Consider the following 19,242-nt stretch of genomic DNA (forward strand, 5'->3'; position numbering starts at 1 on the left):
AATTATTACATATTTAACCAAAAATATTCCTTCTTTTCCTACTTTTTTGTAAAAAATATTCCTACTATTTCCTTCTTTCTGTCCGAAAACCTCCTACTTTTTTTCCTTCTTTTTTGTTAGTGGCTGCTGGAAGGCCTGTTTATGTAGTAAATATGGGAAAGTGGCTCCTACCTTTTGGCTCAGCTAATTAATTTTACACATTCTTACGGACTTGAGTAAACAGTATATGAATATATTAATCCTTGCTCATAATATCACAAATTGTTTTTTATTTACCGCTAACCTAAAGAAAAAACCTATGAAAAAGTATTGCAACAGGCCTGCCTGCTTAGGTATTGTAATTTAATTGTTGGCTGCAGACAGAGGTTAGGAATTCTGATTGAAAATACAGACATGCCCATGAACCTGGTGGTGTTCATGATTTCCAGTTTGTGTGTTAGCTTGTCTATTTCTTGATGAATTAGTGGAAGAATTGTCAGAGCCTTGGTGGCCATGTCTGTCTTGCAATAACTTCCCGTGCAATAACTTGCCATGCAATAACTTTAACCTTGGCTATAACTTAAGAACTGTTCAGGATATTTAAAGCTGCACTCTCACAGATTTACGTTGTTTACAACTTTTTTATTTTTTGTCTTGGAAAGAGCAAATATATGCGTAAATATCTGCAAAACAATGATAAAAGATTGCTGACAAAAGTTCAGATAGCAGCTTTTCATATTTCCAGACGGTTTAAGAAAAATGCATTGAACATTAATTTTTGAACTTGAATATAAAAATCTGCGATCTAAGTTTTTGTCAGCAGTCTTATATAACTTGTTTCCATGGATTTTCGCAAAAATTGGCTCGTTCCAAGACAAAAATTCAAAAAGTTGTATGAACGTTCAGTCTGTGAGAGTGCAGCTTTAAATGAAACTTGGTACACCTGTTGCCAGATATAATAAAGAGTATGAATCAAGGCCATAACTCAAGCTGTAATAATTAAGTTATGTTGAGGTTCTTGAGGTATACCCCTTGTTTGAAGAAAAAAGAAAAAAGATGAGCATTGGACAAAATATAATTTGGAACACTTATAGTGCTTATGATATACAGAATTGCATTTGAATCACCAATATCACTATGCACCATCATTTACTTTTAATGTGAATGGTTCTTGAATATAGCTTTCTGAAGCTTAAAAACTTAATATTATATATATACATGTACATGTACCAGCATTATATTGTATGAATTGTTTTTACCACTTTTCTTGATGGCTTTGAGATCCAGACAATTACTGTATTAATCATTATGTTTCCACATAAATGGATTGCATTGTGGTTTGGATAGTGGTTTTCAGAAAATGAATTCCCAATGGTAAGCTCCTGGCGGTTTAATCCATCAAGGAGCTGTGAAGCTGGTGTTCAAATTTACACCCATAAGAGATGCTAATTCACATTTGATATTTTGGTTATTTGCTTCCATTATGGAATCTGTTATATGAATCATTTGGTGATTACTGCAGATCCAGGGAGTGGGGGGGGGGCACTTGGATAAGAAGAACTAAAAATAGTCCTAATGCACACGCCACATGGCCAAAATAATATTGTTTGGTTAGGCTTTGCATCCTTTTCAAAAATAGGTAGGGTTGGTTTGCTGTTTATCTATCTTTGGATAAGTACACACCCCATGGCCAAATTTTTTGTGTTTGATTAGGGTTACATCCTTTTCAAAATAGGTTGGGTTGGTTTGCTTTAAATTTATTTATTTTTATTAGGCTTTATATATATAGGAATATTATTGCCATCATTGGAAAATGGTGTTAAAGTAATCTTCTGTATGAAACATAAAATGTTTTAAACTACATATTAAAACACACACACACATTTTTTTATATATACATTTTTTTTAACAACTGACTATAAAAACAGAATGTCCGTGCCTTTTTCATAGGTGGGGTCGGGTTACCCAAGACAAAAGTATTTTTCTAGGCCCATGTATAATTTGGGGATTATGCCCCACCCTCCATACCCATCACACTCATGTTTAATCCTGGGGTCTGCCCCTGGATATGTTTTAACTGGTATTCATACATCCTCATTGGGATTGATTTCGATCTATTGATTCCATGCTGAGGAACAGTTTTGATGAGGCAGTATATAGCTTGTGTAAAATGATTATCGTTTTATGGTACATTAACTCTATAGATGGCCGTGCAGACTGACAGACATTTTATGTATCCTCTGTTATTTTAAAGTGCTAAGATAGAATGTTCAGTTTGTTGCGAAAATGCACGTTTGCATGCCCTAACAAAAAATCATATAACATCCTCGGTGCTATTGGGAAACATCTTTATTAATGCCTCCATTGCAATTTGCATGCAACGGCGTTATATTGGCTGTTGGTTGAATTGGCTTCGGAGTAACCATGAAAAATGAGTTAAATTTGATCAAGGTCATCAATAAAAATCAGAAAATTTGCAGGATGTGCATGAAGGTTGTTAGACAATATAGAAATATATGATGCAAATTGATGCAAAGTACTTGATATTCAGTAAATTGAATAGGATATTGTAAAATAATTTATGATGTTGCATAGCAAATTTCCTGCAGCTATTGTTTGTTTAACAATCTGTCAATCTGTCATCTCTCTGTTGACATTTCTATTTGTCTGACTCTATCTATCTTTCTGCCTCAGTGTGTGTGTCTGACCAATTGTCTGTTAGTCTGTCTGTCTTTCTGCCAGTGTGTGTGTCTGACCAATTGTCTGTTAGTCTGTCTGTCTATCTTTATTTCTGCCTGTCTGTCTGTCTGACCAACAATTTGTCAGTTTTTCTGACCAAGTATCTGTCCGTCTGTCTGTCTGACCAACTATTGGTCAGCTGTCTGACCAACTATTGGTCAGTTTCTGACCAAGTGTCTGTCTGTGTGTGTGTCTGTCTGTGTGTCTTGTCTGTCTGTGTGTCTTGTCTGTGTGTGTGTCTGTGTGTCCGTCTGTCTGTTTGTCTGTCTGTCTGACCAACTATCTGTCAGTTTCTGAACAAGTATACAATAAACAGTTTAATGTTAAAAAAATTCTATTCTATGGCCGATCTGATGACGTACAGTAAGCGTTAGAGAACAAAAAAGTAATACTGGAGGTATTTTAAAAATTATGTCAGATGGAAACTTATACCTAGGTTAAAGATCCTAGAGATGTTATATCTAAATATCTAATAGCTGAATGTGCTCAGCAGGGAATTCTAAATTACAGGCCAAGTTTGGCTTCTATATAATCTGATATCTGATCTCTGTTTTTAAGTGATGTGACATTCGACCAGGATGGCAAGGGACCCAGAATAGCAAAGTGTTGGTAAAATTGGTTGTTGGAATGTTTGCGCAATGAATATTGGAGAAATTTTTGCAGATGTATTTATTGATGAGTAAGAGAACCATTTGCAGTTCTTTGGAGAGTAAAACAAAATTGGCCCGAAACAAAATGAAATAATAGATCATCCGTTCTGTGTAACTAACTCTTCAGTATAATGATGTGTTTTATGCATCAATTTTTTCATTAGTCAGATACATTATTATAATTGCACATTTTGGATGCTGAAAAATTTGGGATCCGAAAAACTGAAAAAAAGTTTATAAAGATTACCCACATGTTGCTGTGAGTTAAAAAATAACTTGATAAATGCATTTAACACACAGGCTTGTTCAGGGCCTGTCAAAGTTTCAAGTGGTGTACATCCTGAATGCTTTATTTATTGAGCGTTGTCGGAAAGTGATTTTATCTCACCGAGTCAACATGCAATCAGAGCTTTTATTGATTGGTTTATTACTTGGCAAATTTGCAGCAAAACTTGTTTAAATTATTTTCAAAATCTCCCCAATCGTTTTTGACATTTCTCTGGTCAATGGGATGGTGTAACCTGACCACATTTAAGATTTTTATCAGACAAAACAGCTTAACCTTTATAAAGCACTGAATGCGAAAACACTGCAGTCAATCCTTGCTTAAATGAACTATTATGTGCATTTAAGTTATTTATGACTATTTTTGTGCTTATTTGCATAATTTGTGGTTTATGATCTCACTTGATATCTTACCAACCAAGGGAGGTAATTGAGAAGGCTGTCTGGAAATATCATGTAGGGGTTGTTTCCCTTTGAGTATTAAAGTTAATTACTGAAGCAATATAGTACAATTTTCAAAAAAAATTAAAAATCTCTCATTATCAGAGAATTGTCTTTAGTTAGTATTTTTTTTATTAATCTTTGCAGTGAAAACATATGTACCAATACTTGAATTATATTTGATTTATATGCTGCCTTACCTATTACCGGTATGTAAAATGGACTTGTCCATTTTAATGTTTACTTTCAGTTTCAAAACTGCTTTAAGCAGGTGTCTTAATTTATTGAAGCTTCAATCTTTTGTACAACAAGTCTATGTTAATGAAGTTAGTTTTAATTAAGGGTTACACAAAGTCTTTGTGCATAGTTTTGTACATGGTATATGTTATGAAGCAACATGCGTATTAAAAGATACTTAGTCGTCTGTAATTCATCAAATTAGTATATATGATTTAAAAAGAATGCCAAATTCATGGTCGGCCTACTTCAATTCAAAATTTCTCAAACAATATTTATATGAAAAACTACAGAAACAAACTCAGAAGACGAAAGTTTAAACATAAACATAAAAGGCTCAAGGCTCATTTTATCAATTCTAGAAAATTTGTTTAAAAAAATCATATTGAATGACCACTCGTGAAATATCTTCTATATCTTACATGTTATACTTTGGAATTATCCTGACTGGTCAACTCAGCCAATATATTATAATTTGCTCTTCAATTACCAGGCCATTTTCTTTTTCCCCCTGAGAATTATAATGTTTGCAAATTTACTATATTCATCGGCCATTTCTATCTAATTAAGCTTGAGACATTTATTGATGAAGGTTTGAGGTCAGCTGTGGACAAGTGATTTGCATACTTGGTCACAGTGGCTGTATCAGAATATTCCGTGTGTTTTCCATAGCAGTCTTAAGAAGTGACAGATGGTCACATGGTCAAGCTGTTCTTGAAACTGCTTGTAATTGGCTCGATATGGCTGTCACAATGGCTGTTCCGTGTATGTTCATGTGTGTGTGTAAGCGCGTCTGTCCAAAGTAAACCTTGTATAGTCTGTATCCTGACCATGCAGTATAGGATTTAAAAAAATGCCATAGTAAGTCACCGTGATGAAGCAACGTGTCACATAAAAGGCCCAGGTCTTTACCTAAAAGGTCAAACTTAATGGTCTTTCTCAAGGTGACTCACATTCTTCATTGTGGCCTTTTTCAAGGTCATATATTTCCTTCATAGTTGTCTTTTTCAAAGTTTAATATACCCTTCATCATGGTCTTTCTCAAGGTCACATACTTCCTTCATGTTAATTGTTGCTAAGGTCACATATTTCTTTCATGTTAACCATTCTCTAGTTGAGCTATTTCCTACACATTCACTGTTGTTAAGGTCACCTACTTCCTTGACATTGACCGTTCTCACAGTCACATACTTCCTTCACATTGACTGTTCTCACGGTAACTGACTTCCACTACATTGACTGTTCTCATGGTCACATACTTCCTTCACATTGATGCTTCTCAAGGTCACATACTTCTTTCACATTGACGGTTCTCAAGGTCACAATCTTCCTTCACATGTTAATTGTTGCCAAGGTCTCATATTTCTTTCATGTTAACCATTCTCTAGGTGAGCTATTTCCTTCACATTCACTGTTGTCAAGGTCACCTACTTCCTTCACACTGACTGTTCTCAAGGTCACCTACTTCCTTCACATTCACTGTTCTCAAGGTCACATTCTTCCTTCACATTTATTGTTCTCAAAGTCACATACTTCCTTCACATTGACGGTCTTCAAGGTCAAATACTTCTTTCACATTAACTGTTCTCACGGTCACATACTTCCTTCATGTTGACTGTTCTCAAGGTCACATGTTTCCTATGTTAACTGTTCTCAAGGTCAAATGCTTCATGTTGACTGTTCTCAAGGTCACATATTTCCTACTCATTGACTGTTCTCAAGGTCACATATTTCCTACATGTTAACTGTTCTGAAGGTCACATACATATTTCATGTTGATAATCCTCAAGGTCACATACTTTATTTCATGTTGACCGACCTCAAGCAAGGATGTGAGTTGTGATCTTATGGCCCCAGAGACCCCCCCCCCCCAAAAAAAAATATATATAAAAAAATACCTTTTACCTGATTTTTTTTTTTTTTTTTTACCTGAAAAAAAAAATATTTGGTTGCTTTCAGTTGTTTAAGTTAATATTCCACTTTGCTTCGAATTTAAATCAGGAGAGCTCTCAGAAGAGCTTCTAAAAAGCCATCTTTTACAGCAGTGCACTTTTGACCCAAAGAGAGCCCTATAAACCCATGGCCGAAAATGTTTCAGCCCTCCGGCTGCCAGGTCAATCACATCCCTGTCAAGGTCACATACTTATTACATGTTGACCTTTCTCAAGGTCACTTAAAAGTCACAAAATTTCTTTACCTTGTATGTGCAGTTATTATATATATTTTTAGGGAATCTTGGTTTAATTGTTCTCTTAAAGTTTATCATAAAAAATATTTTGAATACAAATAGATATGAACATGCTTTAAATTGTCTCTTGACATCCCTTTTCCCATAAATGTTTACTGACAATTACATTTCTCCTTAAACATATATTATTCACTAATGAAGGAAAAAACTTTGGCTGTGTAAATCTAGGGATGCCATTTTCTTTAATGATGTTGTGAATGATTTATTCAATTGAAGTGAAGAAACTGTCCGGAAATGGCTTATTTATGTTCCCATGGTTTGGACTTCCAGCCAAGAACACATTTGGGGATGGTTTTTATGGAGCACAAATAGCATTGTTCTGTTTTTGTTGTTGTAATATTTTGTCTGTGTTTTGAAGGATGACATAAATAAAAGATAATTATAAGATAACAAAGCTTATGTTTTCTGACACAGAGCTCCAGAAGTAATATTTCATATTGGGCGGGGGGGGGGGGGGGGGGCTTTTTTAACCAATTTAAGTATAGGTTATGGTTCATGAAATACAAATTAAACAATTTTATTTTAAGGGAGCAACAGCGACAATAGGAATAAATGTACTTTAACAGACTAGTAGTTAGTTGTTGAATCTCTAAAGTTTTAAGTAAAACATCATGGCCCCATTTTATAATTGATTCGTTCACGTAGTCAAATAGACAAAATACAGTGCCCAAAATTCTTGACTCTCAGACATCGAAATTAGACTTTCGGATAAACAAGCCTGAATTCTTCTACTATTGTGTGGCATCAAATTTTTCAACAAGCCCTGCTATATAAAATTTAGACATTTTACCAGTGCAGGGCTTGCAGGCTTGTGTTAGTTTTGACCACTGGACTCTGATTGGCTCATTTGAAGCAATGAACTAATATGTAGTAGCTCACAAAATAGTTCAAAGCTTTATCATTCCTTCAAAGAAAAGCTTGTTATTGAACTCCCACACATTTTGCAGGATTTTATTTTAATCGACATGTTTAAAAGACATTGTAGTAGTCTGGAATTTTCGATTGTGTCATGTTACACTAATGTGAAACTTTAATTTTCTCCGTTTTATGTTACGTTTATTGGCCAATCCTACCATTTCTTCTCCGTCTCTCATTGGACGTTATTAGACGGGACGAGAAATTGACAGACGAATTCCACAATTTTCAAGTAATATTTTCTCCAAAGAAAATACTTTCTGTCAATTTTAAGACTTTTTGGGAGGTGATGCCGCAATCCTAGTGGGGATTTAATTGTAGTGCGCCATTGATCAGATATTGTTGAGAAAGTCAAATAACTCCAATTGATGCTATTAGCATAACAGCTCATTTGTGACAACTGTTCAAATTGGAATTATTATCAGCCCTCCAGATAAGAACGTCTTATAGGAGTCTTATAAGGACGGAAAATTGAGCCCATGAATGGATTCAGAGAAATGACAGCTGTAGAATGCTGCTTAGGTTGTTGGTCTTTCTTATCAAGATATTGCTTTCCTTTCTGGATCATTGTGGGATTATTTTTGGAATAATGTGAACTTGCAAAACTAGAGAAGTGTTGGAAAGTAAAGAGAACATGCAGTATTAAGTGAAAGAAGACCATTTGATGGGCAGGAACTATTTGAACTTGTGAACCATAGAAGTACTTCAAATATTTAGAGGGTAAAACATTTCATCAAAAATGGCAGCCATTTTCACTTCTACCTCGACTCAGTTTACGCTTGACCATCAACACTGGTGGCCTTATGAACATAGCGACCATGAGCATGATGGGGAAAGACATGGTCACCATAGCAACATACCAGGTCATCACCATAGCAACTTGCCAGGTCACCACCATGGCAACATACCGGGTCATCACCATAGCAACATACCAGGTCATCACCATGGATATGATCATGGTCACCACCACAGTGATACACATAGTCACCACCATAGCGATAAACATGGTCACCATAGCAAACATGGAGTTAAACAAGGTCATCACCATAGTGAGCAAGGTCATGGAAACCATGGTTACAATAAGTATGGACTAAAAGGTTCCCAAGAAATGGAGGTAAAAATAAATATACTTAAACATTATGCATTTGATAATGTTTTGCAATTAATTTTGCTGAAAGAATTACAGCTTTCAAATTTTGACATTTTCTGCAACAAGACTTCAAAACTAAATCCATGTCTTTTGTTTTGATAAATGTTCTCCGAAAGTAATTCAGTTATGCTGAATTTTCTCAGAAAAGAATTTAGTAATGGAATCACATTGCCATTAATGATTAAATATTCAAAAATAGAAGACAGTCAATCGGAATGGCACGGAAAACTTTGCTATAATGTTTTTGTGATCTAATTACAAATTGAATTCCTCATAAGAACTTAATTTTGTTGAGGTAAATAATCAAATCAATGCTTGCAATTTTTAGCAGTGATTTCCCTTGACGAGTGTTGTGTTTTATATAAATGCAAGGGGAAGGAATTGCTGTCCGGTGTTTAATCGATTAAGTTCTGCCCAAAGGATGAAGCCTGTCGTGTTTGTAAAATACATGCATATTTGCACTGCAATTTTACCTGTAGACTTGAACTATTTAACCATTACAAGGTACAAGGTGTATAAAACACTATACGATTTGCATTAGGGCATACATTATTACACTTTAAGTAAAAATCTATATGGTCTCAAGAGGTCGGGTTTTTTTTGGGGGGGGGGGGTAAATTTGTTCAGATGTTGGGAGGCGGCTGGAAGGTGGAGAGGGGTATGACCGGACTCCTTCTCCAATTTTAGATAATTTCTTGGAGGTCAACAAAAACTTTAATTACACAACCTATGTTTGCAAGATATTTCGTGATCTTGCAGGTGCTTGTTTCAGCATGCGCACATTTAATTTAATTTACGGAGAGTACCAATCTTTTCATTAAATTCAAATTGAACTTATCTGTTTTTATATGTATAGTATTTTGAGTCGCCCAAATACTTGCCTTTGCCTGATTACTCAAAAACCGTTAAAGATATTCAAATGAAACTTGGTAGACATGTTGCTAGAGGTAATACCATGTGAAACAAGGTCAATAACCACTGATTTATCATTTAATTATGCCCTTTTCTGAAGAACAATGAGAGAAGAGCACGGTCATTGACTTGATGTACAACTCATGCTCATATCATATGAGTTCAACAGTACTAAGGCCTATTAAAAAATTACATTTGGTTCAGGATACCCTAGTTACCATTTTGATAGTAGGTTAATTTTTTTGGTATGTTTTTATATGTAGATTAAAACTTAAAAGCTTATACAGAACACAACTTCAACACCATTCTCCAATGATGACAATAATATTCTTAAATAAAGGTTAATAAAATAAGCCTACCTGTGTTTGTAATGGATGTAACCCTAACCAAACCATTTTTTTTGGCCTTAGTTTTGTACATGAGGGCTTAAAAGTAAGGAAAGTTAAGTGCATGAACAATTCCTATCAAATGTCTTGTACCAGAGTTCAAAACACCAGAAATCAAAACAATAAAGATCATTTGATTATTTGCAATGAAGCCGCATTGATTTGTCTGTTTTTGAGTTGTTTATGATTTTGGAAGCATTACAAAACATTGCCATATATGTCTGTAAATGTTTGTTTTATGTCTTGCTTTCTCAGAAAGTTATGGTTCTATATGGTGGTATATTATTTTTTATTGGTCTCTAGTAGCATTTTTAGTTTGTTTGTTTCTTAAAGTAAGAACGTTTAGTAGTCGGGATAGCCTTGGACGGTTTTGTCAGCATGCATTGCCATTATTAAATAGATTCAAGATTTTTGCAGTTCTTTAAGTATTGTCACTATCATGTTGCCAGACTAAAGGCATTTTGTGTTACTCTGAAAAACTGCAACAACAGAATATCCACATACCCCACTTTCCTAAAATGGAATAAAAAATCATTAAATTAGAAACATGTATCTAGACAGATTGATGATTGAAGTAACAATTCATATGGTTATTGCCAGGGGTGGGTCGGGGGAGGGCCACCCAGCATCCCCCCCTTTAATTGATCAAGTTTACTATTTGTTTCAATAAGGAAAAAAAAAATTATGCCCAAAATGTTCAATTCCGGACTAGAAATAGTTAAAATTATCATGAGAGAGTACCTCCAACCCCCTGCCAACACTTCAAACCCCCCCAAAAAAATGGTTCTGAGGGAGGGGAGCAAGTCAAAAGGTTATGCCCCCTTAATTTTGACCCCTCTGATGTCAAATCCTGGATCTGCCCCTGATTGCCAATCAGTTATTGATTGGTTGACTTTACAATCAAATCATGCCCTTGACCAGTGGCATACTGGTTGGCTACCTTGCATATGAATACATGTTAACAAAAACATTCAATGTGTCAATAAACTCAAAATGAAATTTTGGGATACCCCGGAGAATATATTTGTAATTGAGTATCGATCCTCTGACATGATGCATTTTGTCGTATTCGGGATTTTCTGAAGGGGAAGGCGGAGGGTCATGCTCCATGGAGCTGTTTGTGATTGGAATGGCTTGATTGTTGTGCACTTTGAAATAAACTAGAGGAAATATATTTCCTGACTACAGTTTTCTTATCGATCATTCATCATGATTTAAAGCTGCACTCTCACAGATTGACAGTTTGACAATTTCTATAATTTTTGTCTTGGAATGAGCCAACTTTTGCTTAATGTCTGGAACCCAATGATAAATCACTGCTGACAAAGTATCAGATCACAGTCTCGTTCATGTTTACATTCGAAAATTGATGTTTTATGCAAAAAAACTCATTTTTTATAGCGCCAGTAACGCTTTTAGCTGCAAAACTTTAATATTAGAAACTGCAATATGATATTTTATCACCAGTCTTATATCACAGGTTTCCAGATATATAATTTATGCAGATTGATCATTCAAAGTAAAAAAACGTAAGTTTTGAAAACTATTAATCTTGGAGAGTGCAGCTTTAAAATTAACAACAAGCAATAAATATTCTCTTTTTTTGTCATTCATCATGATTTAAGACAACATTAACTGCCTTTCATGTCAGCCTACATTTCTGTTGTAATTTGAAAAGAAAACCTTTAAATATTGAAGTTAAAATTGTTTTTCGACATGCCATAGACAGATCTTTCACCATCTCTAGTTATTATGTTAAATGATAGTTCCTTGGGATCAAAATATTGTTATTAAAGTAATGACTTTACTGTGAGAAAAAGAATGTTGAGTTACCATGCAATCCTGGATAAAAGTGTATTATAACTTGTGGTCATAATTTTAATGTCAGCCAATTCATTTAATTATATGTAGGCATAAATTGTATTTATGGGTAACATTTTTCTTGTTGATTATAAAATCTGCATCTTTGATTTGGACTTAAAATAAATAGTACATATTGCTTCGGTCAAATATTTTTAACAAGGGAAGCAACTGATCAGTTTTTTGTATATCAACCTTTTTCAGATTTCCCTCCCTTGGAAAAAAAAGAGAACATTAAAAAAACAATTCTAGCTAGAATTGAAAATATTTTAAAAAATCAAAGAATATATTTAGAGAAAAAGAGTATTGGTCTTGAAAACATAACTGGAATCAATATAATAACTAGTATTGTTTTGAAGTTTGCATTATATTTTTAAGTAGACACTGCACCCAGAAATATTTTTGTGGTTATCCATTTACCTTCTTTGCAATATGATGTAGCTTGTACACAGTCATTCAAACTATGGAAGGAGGGCTACAAGTTTCCTGAGTAAACAGTTTCAATTTTGTGTAAATTTGAGAGATACTTTTGTCGGAAATAGGAAATCAGTCAAATTAACATAATTAAGGATAAGTTCAGAAAAGTTGCTGTCTGCCTTCGACATGCAATGATTTTTTCTGAAAACTTTGCATGAGTGAAAATTGCAAGGTCTATTAAGTTTCAGTGCTTCGATCATGAAACCCTGACTTTCTGCAAATTAACATGATAGATGTTAAGTTTCATGATTCTTAAATGAAATTTAAGTTGAGCTGTTGTTGTATCATTTGTGTAGTAATTTTGTTTGTAACCTTTGTCCATGAAAGCCTTAGTGTAAGGGTATCAAGTTCAACATCTTTGGCTTTAATAATTGTAGAGTTATGCCCCTTGTTGATAGAGGGACCCCCCCCCCCCCCACCACCACCACCACCAATGCCCAATGGAATCTGCTTACTCTGTCTGAATTATATGCAAGAATTGATACTTAGTTTAAACTTATTTATTTTACAACGATTGTGAAACAAGCTATTGCAACTTATGTTAATCACTCTCATTGGCACGTTGTTGTGCAAAAGTGTGGTCTTGTGTTGTGGGGAAAACCGGAATACCCGGAGAAAACCCGCTTGTCCGGCTTGGTGACCAAGGCAAGACTTGATATTTCATCAACAAAACAAATGTTGACACATACCAGTGGTCTAAATTAGCACAAGATTGCAAACCCTGCTCTGGTAAAATATTCAGATTCTCAATTTAAAAAATTGGGCTATGTTACAGTTTTTTACGTTAAGTAATGTAAAAAGTCTGAATTTGAAGACTGTTTGCGAATATGTTGTTTCAAATTGATCGGATGGCTTTAAAACCATTGTTAAACCGAAAAAGGAAAAATTGATTTACAAATTACTCTATTCTTTGGTTACAAAATGGCCTGATGGGTTGTTTGTGTTTACTGATGTCTATTCCCTTGTTAATGCCCTATTGATTTATCTATGGAGAATGAAATAATGTTTCCAGGGATGAAGCACAAACAGCAGACACCATGAATATGTTAGGAAGTTGATATACAGATATGTCCTATGTCCTGATCAATGCATGACTAAAGTTTGTAGCTCCTGGTTGCATTCGGAATATCCAGCTAGAAATTTCTGATTTCTGGGGGGGCTTGACGGTCTGTTAAGTCTGTATTTGGACTTGGGCGAACTATGGTAAGACGCATTTTGTATTTATTATACAGTGATGCTTTTTTGTTTTGGAATTATGAATTATTTAGCCTTTATATAGCAGTATTGGATAACAGACACACAGATGCCAGCGTTCCTAGCCATGATAGTGAATAATTAATTATTATCACGATAAATAATAAATTATTATGGAAAGTGCGATGCATTTATTATGCATGAACTGCGTTTTCACAAGTTTGTGTCTGGTTTGATAAGAAAATTATGCTGTAATTGTTAATGTCACATAACTCGCATGCCTATGATTAACCATTTGGCCTGTTAATTAAAGATCTATCTAAGTAAAACTTTACTTAGCTAATTTTTGGTCATCTAAACACTTTGGCAGGCTGGACACAGCCCAGCACCAACTTAAGAAGACCAAGAATGCTAACTTTCTTAGTGTTGAGCGTAAATTGCCTCTACACTAAGCCAGCATGCATGTGGAGCTTCTATACAGCCACTTAATAAAACCAATTAATGACAAAATGCAAATTTGGGGGTTGTTATCTGTTTATGGGTGTGTGGTTTTCAGAGTTCTTTTAAATGTATAAATGTGAATCTGGCCAGCGATCTCATTGGTCAAGGCATGAGCCTGTACTCTAAAAAAAATATACTAAATGATTGCACTTTCTTAAAAATGCCTGACTCTCAATGTTAATGTCTCATTGATATGCCCTATGGGAATAATATGTCTATTGCCATCTGCTGTTTACAATACTATATGTGACTAAATGCATACTATAATTAATCTTACATGCAGGAACTTAATATTGTTTCTGAAACCATGACATGTATTCTTATGTTATATGCAACAATGGAACACAAGACCGATAATTAAAACCACTCATCAGAATATATGTTTTTGTTGGTCGTTGAGCATTGTAGATCTTATAGTTTCCTACGTCAGTGTCATAACTTCTGTCATCGCTATATGCTTTCATGTACAGCTGTTATCCATGGTCTTGGAAATATTGGCAACTCTGCCAAATTACGCAGTATTTCTCAGGGTGTTAGCTGGAGAAGTCATCAAACATATATGATAAAGTGCCTCGTCATTTGAGGAACACTAACTTTAGTTCTTTAAATCAATTGACATCTGAGTGAACACTGGCCATCAGGGGATGTTTATTATAGAAAAAAGAGAAAATCATGGAAATTTAATTGTTACACTCGATCACTTCTTACTGTGCTGAGTTTCAATTGCAGATTCTGAGAATAAATGCCTTGAAAAATGCATAATTTTACTGAAACTGAATAAAACCAGAACTTAATACAGATTCTGTAATGACTCTAATATTAAGATTAGCAGTATAATTTTTGGATTATAAAATGCAAATATGAAGACACGAGACCAATAGCATATTGGCTTAGCTTTTAAAGAAAATGCCAGAACATCACAGGCCAGCACTGTCATCAGAATTACCATAGAAACCATGTGGACTGGTTATTGATTTTCACTCTGGTGCATGGGTATTGATTATGAAAATAACTGGAGACACAGTCTGCCAAACAACTGTGGCTCAGTGCTACTATAACTTGGCCACATGACTGGTTCTCTGAATTGACCTTGTAGGGAAATCTTATTGCTTTCTTGTTGTTTTCCATAAAAGGAGATTTTTTTGGTATTCGGAATATTTGGACAAAAACAAAGAAGAAAGCGGGGAAAGGGTGCGATAGGCTGGATGTTTGTGACTAGTGCACGAGAGCACAGTTAAGGATAGGCTTTGACAGAATGGCTCGTAGGGTAGGTATTCTAAAGCAATGACTTATGTGTAATTATATAGATGTTAAGATTTGATTATAATTATGTAGCTAAGTTTTCCCTAATTTAATCTATATTTCAATCTAAAATATGCCTTAAACATAAATTTGTTTCATGATCTTATATGTTTTATAATTTATATAATGCAAATACCAGCTTTTCATCACCTTGATTTGTTTTGAAAACCACAAGTCTTAAAGGGGCTAGACACCAGATAATACAATTGCAAAAAAAGAAAGTTGTCAAACACATAAAATTGATATCATTGTGCACTGTAAAATGCATTGAATCTTACTGACTTAAATGTATCACATTGCTTACGACACGTGCATTATTTGCAGTTTTAGTATAAAAATAGCGTCAGTATATTTATCTGTACTCATATAATAGCTCTGATACAACCTGGGAAACCGTTATGAGCTATTTTAAACGAGGAAACACAGATGAGACAGCAACATGGTTGTTGCGTTTGTTATTTCAACCATTTAAAGTGACATCAATAGCCTCCTATACCGGCTCACATTGACAATTTTATGCTTGTTTTTAGGAAATACCCTCAAATACTATATTTGCGGATTTTTAAACCATCTGGTGTCTAACCCCTTTAACTGTGAGTTTCTCACAATCTAGATTTATTTTGAAAACCACAAGACTTTAATGTAAAACTGAGTCCATGGTGCATTATGATTTTTACAGTATAAGTCATTATAAAGACATTACCAAATTTAAGCATGAAGAAGAATTTTTATCAGTCCTTTTTATCACACCTTTTCTCATTCATTATGGATAATGTTTTGTCAGATTTTTCCTATGATTTATAGAGCTGTGCAGGTATATTGGAAATGGATAAAATATAATGGACATTATGCAAAACGTGATTTATGCAAAAGCGAGATACAATAGTCTAGTAAGCCAGTGTTAAAGCATGTTTATCATTGGAAATCAATGTAAACCTCATGCAAGATTCATTAGAGTGCCTAGAAAATTAATGAGATTGATTACTTTGAAAGCAATAAGTTCCAGGTATGCAGGGTTAGGTTTCGTGATCAATATGTGTCCCCATGGTATAAGGTAATCTTGCTTGTCTGGGAAGGTTGGAGATAACCACTATCTGCATAATTAAAGCTTAAATGCCTTCTGATACAGTAAGAGCTTTAGTTTCCAATTTTACCAATGTTTCCATTTTTAATACTGTGTCTGATTCTTAATAGTCAATAATAATATAGGGTTTTATTCAAGGTCAGCAATAAAAGATGACAAGTGGTAATTAGTCTTGGTTTGAATCCATGTTTTGTCCATGGTCATCCATGTTTATTCCAGGGTTATTCATGTTCAGTCCGTGTGTAATCACTGTTCAGTCTAGGTCATCCTTGTTAATTCCAGAGTCATCCATGTTCTGAATCAATGAATTTCCTTGTTCAGTCCAGTGTCTTCATTGTTTAGTTGAGGGTCATATGTTAATGCCAGAGTCATCCATGTTTAGGCCAGTTTAGGCCAGTGGTATCAATGTTTAGGCCAGTTTAGGCCAGTGGTATCCATGTTTAGGCCAGTGGTGTCCATGTTTAGGCCAGTGTCCATGTTTAATATCCATGTTTAGGCCAGTGGTATCCATGTTTAGGCCAGTGGTATTCATGTCTAGGCCAGTGATATCCATGTTTAGGCCAGTGGTATCCATGTTTAGGCCAGTGGTATCCATGTCTAGGCCAGTGTCATCCGTGTTTAGGCCAGTGGTATCCGTGTTTAGGCAAGTGTCATCTTTGTTTAATCCAGTGCATCCATGTTAAGGCCAGTGGTTTCCATGTTTAGGCCAGTTAAGGCCAGTGGTATCATGTTTAGGCCAGTGGTGTCCATGTTTAGGCCAGTGGTATCCATGTCTAGGCCAGTGGCATCCATCTTTAGGCCAGTGGTATCCGTGTTTAGGCCAGTGTCATCTTTGTTTTATCCAGTGCATCCATGTTAAGGCCAGAGTCATCCCATGTTTAGGCCAGTTTAGGCCATTGGTATCCATGTTTAGGCCAGTATCCTCCATGTTTAGGCCAGTGTCATCCATGTTAAGGCCAGAGTCATCCCATGTTTAGGCCAGTATTATACATGTTTAGGCCAGTGTCACCCATGTTTAGGCCAGTGGTTACCATGTATAGGCCAGTGGTATCCATGTCTAGGCCAGTGGTATCCATGTTTAGGCCAGGGGTTTCCATGTCTAGGCCAGTGGTATCCATGTCTAGGCCAGTGGTATCCATGTTTAGGCCAGTGGTTTCCATGTATAGGCCAGTGGTATCCATGTCTAGGCCAGTGGTATCCATGTTTACACCAGTGGTTTCCATGTCTAGGCCAGTGGTATCCATGTCTAGGCCAGTGGTATCCATGTTAAGGCCAGTGGTATCCATGTTAAGGCCAGAGTGGTATCCATGTTCAGTCCAGTATTACCCATGTTCAGTCCAGAGTCATTCATGTTCAGTGTAATGTTATCCGTGCTCAGTCCAGGGTTATCAATGTTCAGTCAATGGTTAGCCATGTTCATTCCATTGTTATCCGTGTGCAGTCAATTGTTACCCATGTTCAGTACTCAGTGTGATCCATGTTCAGTCCAGTGTTATCCATGTTTAGTCCAGAGTTATTCATGCTCAGTCCAGTTTTATACATGCTCAGTCCAGTGTTATCCATGCTCAGTCCAGTGTTTATCCATGCTCAGTCCAGAGTTATCCATGCTCAGTCCAGTATTATCCATGCTCGGTCCAGTGTTATCCATGCTCAGTCCAGTGTTATCCATGCTCAGTCCAGTGTTTATCCATGCTCAGTCCAGTGTTATCCATGCTCAGTCCAGTGTTATCTATGCTCAGTCCAGTGTTATCCATGCTCAGTCCAGTGTTAACCATGTTCAGTCAATGGTTAACCATGCTCAGTCCAAAGTTATCCATGCTCGGTACAGTGTTATCCATGCTCAGTCCAGTGGTATCCATGTTCAGTCCAGCTAGTGTTATCAATCTTCAGTCCTGAGTTATCCATGCTCAGTCCAGTGTTATCAATGTTCAGTCCAGTGTTATCCATGTTCAGCCCAGTATTATTAATGCTCGGTCCAATGTTATCCATGATCAGTCCAGTGTTATCCATGTTCAGTCCAGTGTTATCCATGTTTAGTTAATGATTATCCATGTTCAGTCCAGAGTTATCCATGCTCAGTCCAGTGTTATCCATGCTCAGTCCAGTGTTATCCATGTTCAGTCAATGATTATCCATGTTCAGTCCAGAGTTATCCATGCTCAGTCAATTGTTATCCATGTTCAGTCCAGTGTTATCCATGTTCAGTCCAGTATTATCCATGCTCGGTCCAATGTTATCCATGCTCAGTCCAGTGTTATCCATGCTCAGTCCAGTGATATCCATGTTCAGTCAATGATTATCTGTGTTCAGTCCAGAGTTATCCATTCTCAGTCAATGGTTATCCATTCTCAGTCATTGTCATTCTCAGTCAATAGCATTCTAAGTAAATAATTATCCATTCTCAGTCAATGGTTATCCATTCTCAGTCAATGGCTATCCATTCTCAGTCATTGTCATTCTCAGTCAATAGCATTCTAAGTAAATAGTTATCCATTCACAGTCAATAATTATCCATTCTCAGTCAATGGCATCCTCAGTCAATGATTCTCAGTCAATGGTTATCCATTCTCAGTCAATGGTTATCCATTCTCAGTTAAAGGTTATCAATTCTCAGTAAATGGTTTTATTGTTCAGTCATAAATCAATAGTTATCCATGTTCATTCAATGGTTACCATATTAAGCAAATAGTAAATGCATTGGTTATCCATGTCATTCAATGGTTATCCAGGTTCACTTTTAAAAAAATGGTTATCTATGTTTAGTCAAAAGTCAAGGGTGATCCATGTTCAGTCAATGGTTATTTAGGGTAGATCTTCCTGGGTGTTTTCCTCCTACTTTCCTTGATGATTTAAAAATCAATCACAAGGTTTGAAAAAAAACA

General features: G+C 35.6%; 1 protein-coding gene across 42 annotated transcripts in view; it reads left to right on the top strand.

Moving 5' to 3' along the window:
- Positions 1-19,242, top strand: part of LOC128210139 (ankyrin-2-like) — a 183,313-nt gene that overhangs the window by 4,749 nt on the left and 159,322 nt on the right. The window contains exon 1 of one of the 42 annotated variants that reach the window (XM_052914415.1): positions 13,392-13,482. The exons of 40 other annotated variants lie outside the window; for them this stretch is intronic. In XM_052914415.1, the coding sequence (XP_052770375.1) occupies positions 13,480-13,482 (3 nt within the window). In that variant the 5' untranslated portion in view covers positions 13,392-13,479. Of the gene's footprint in view, positions 1-13,391; positions 13,483-14,522; positions 15,242-19,242 lie in introns of those variants that run through there. One more of the 42 variants, XM_052914389.1, reaches the window with a different exon arrangement.

The sequence above is a fragment of the Mya arenaria genome, chromosome 2 (assembly GCF_026914265.1).
Source record: "Mya arenaria isolate MELC-2E11 chromosome 2, ASM2691426v1".
NCBI lineage: Eukaryota > Metazoa > Mollusca > Bivalvia > Myida > Myidae > Mya > Mya arenaria.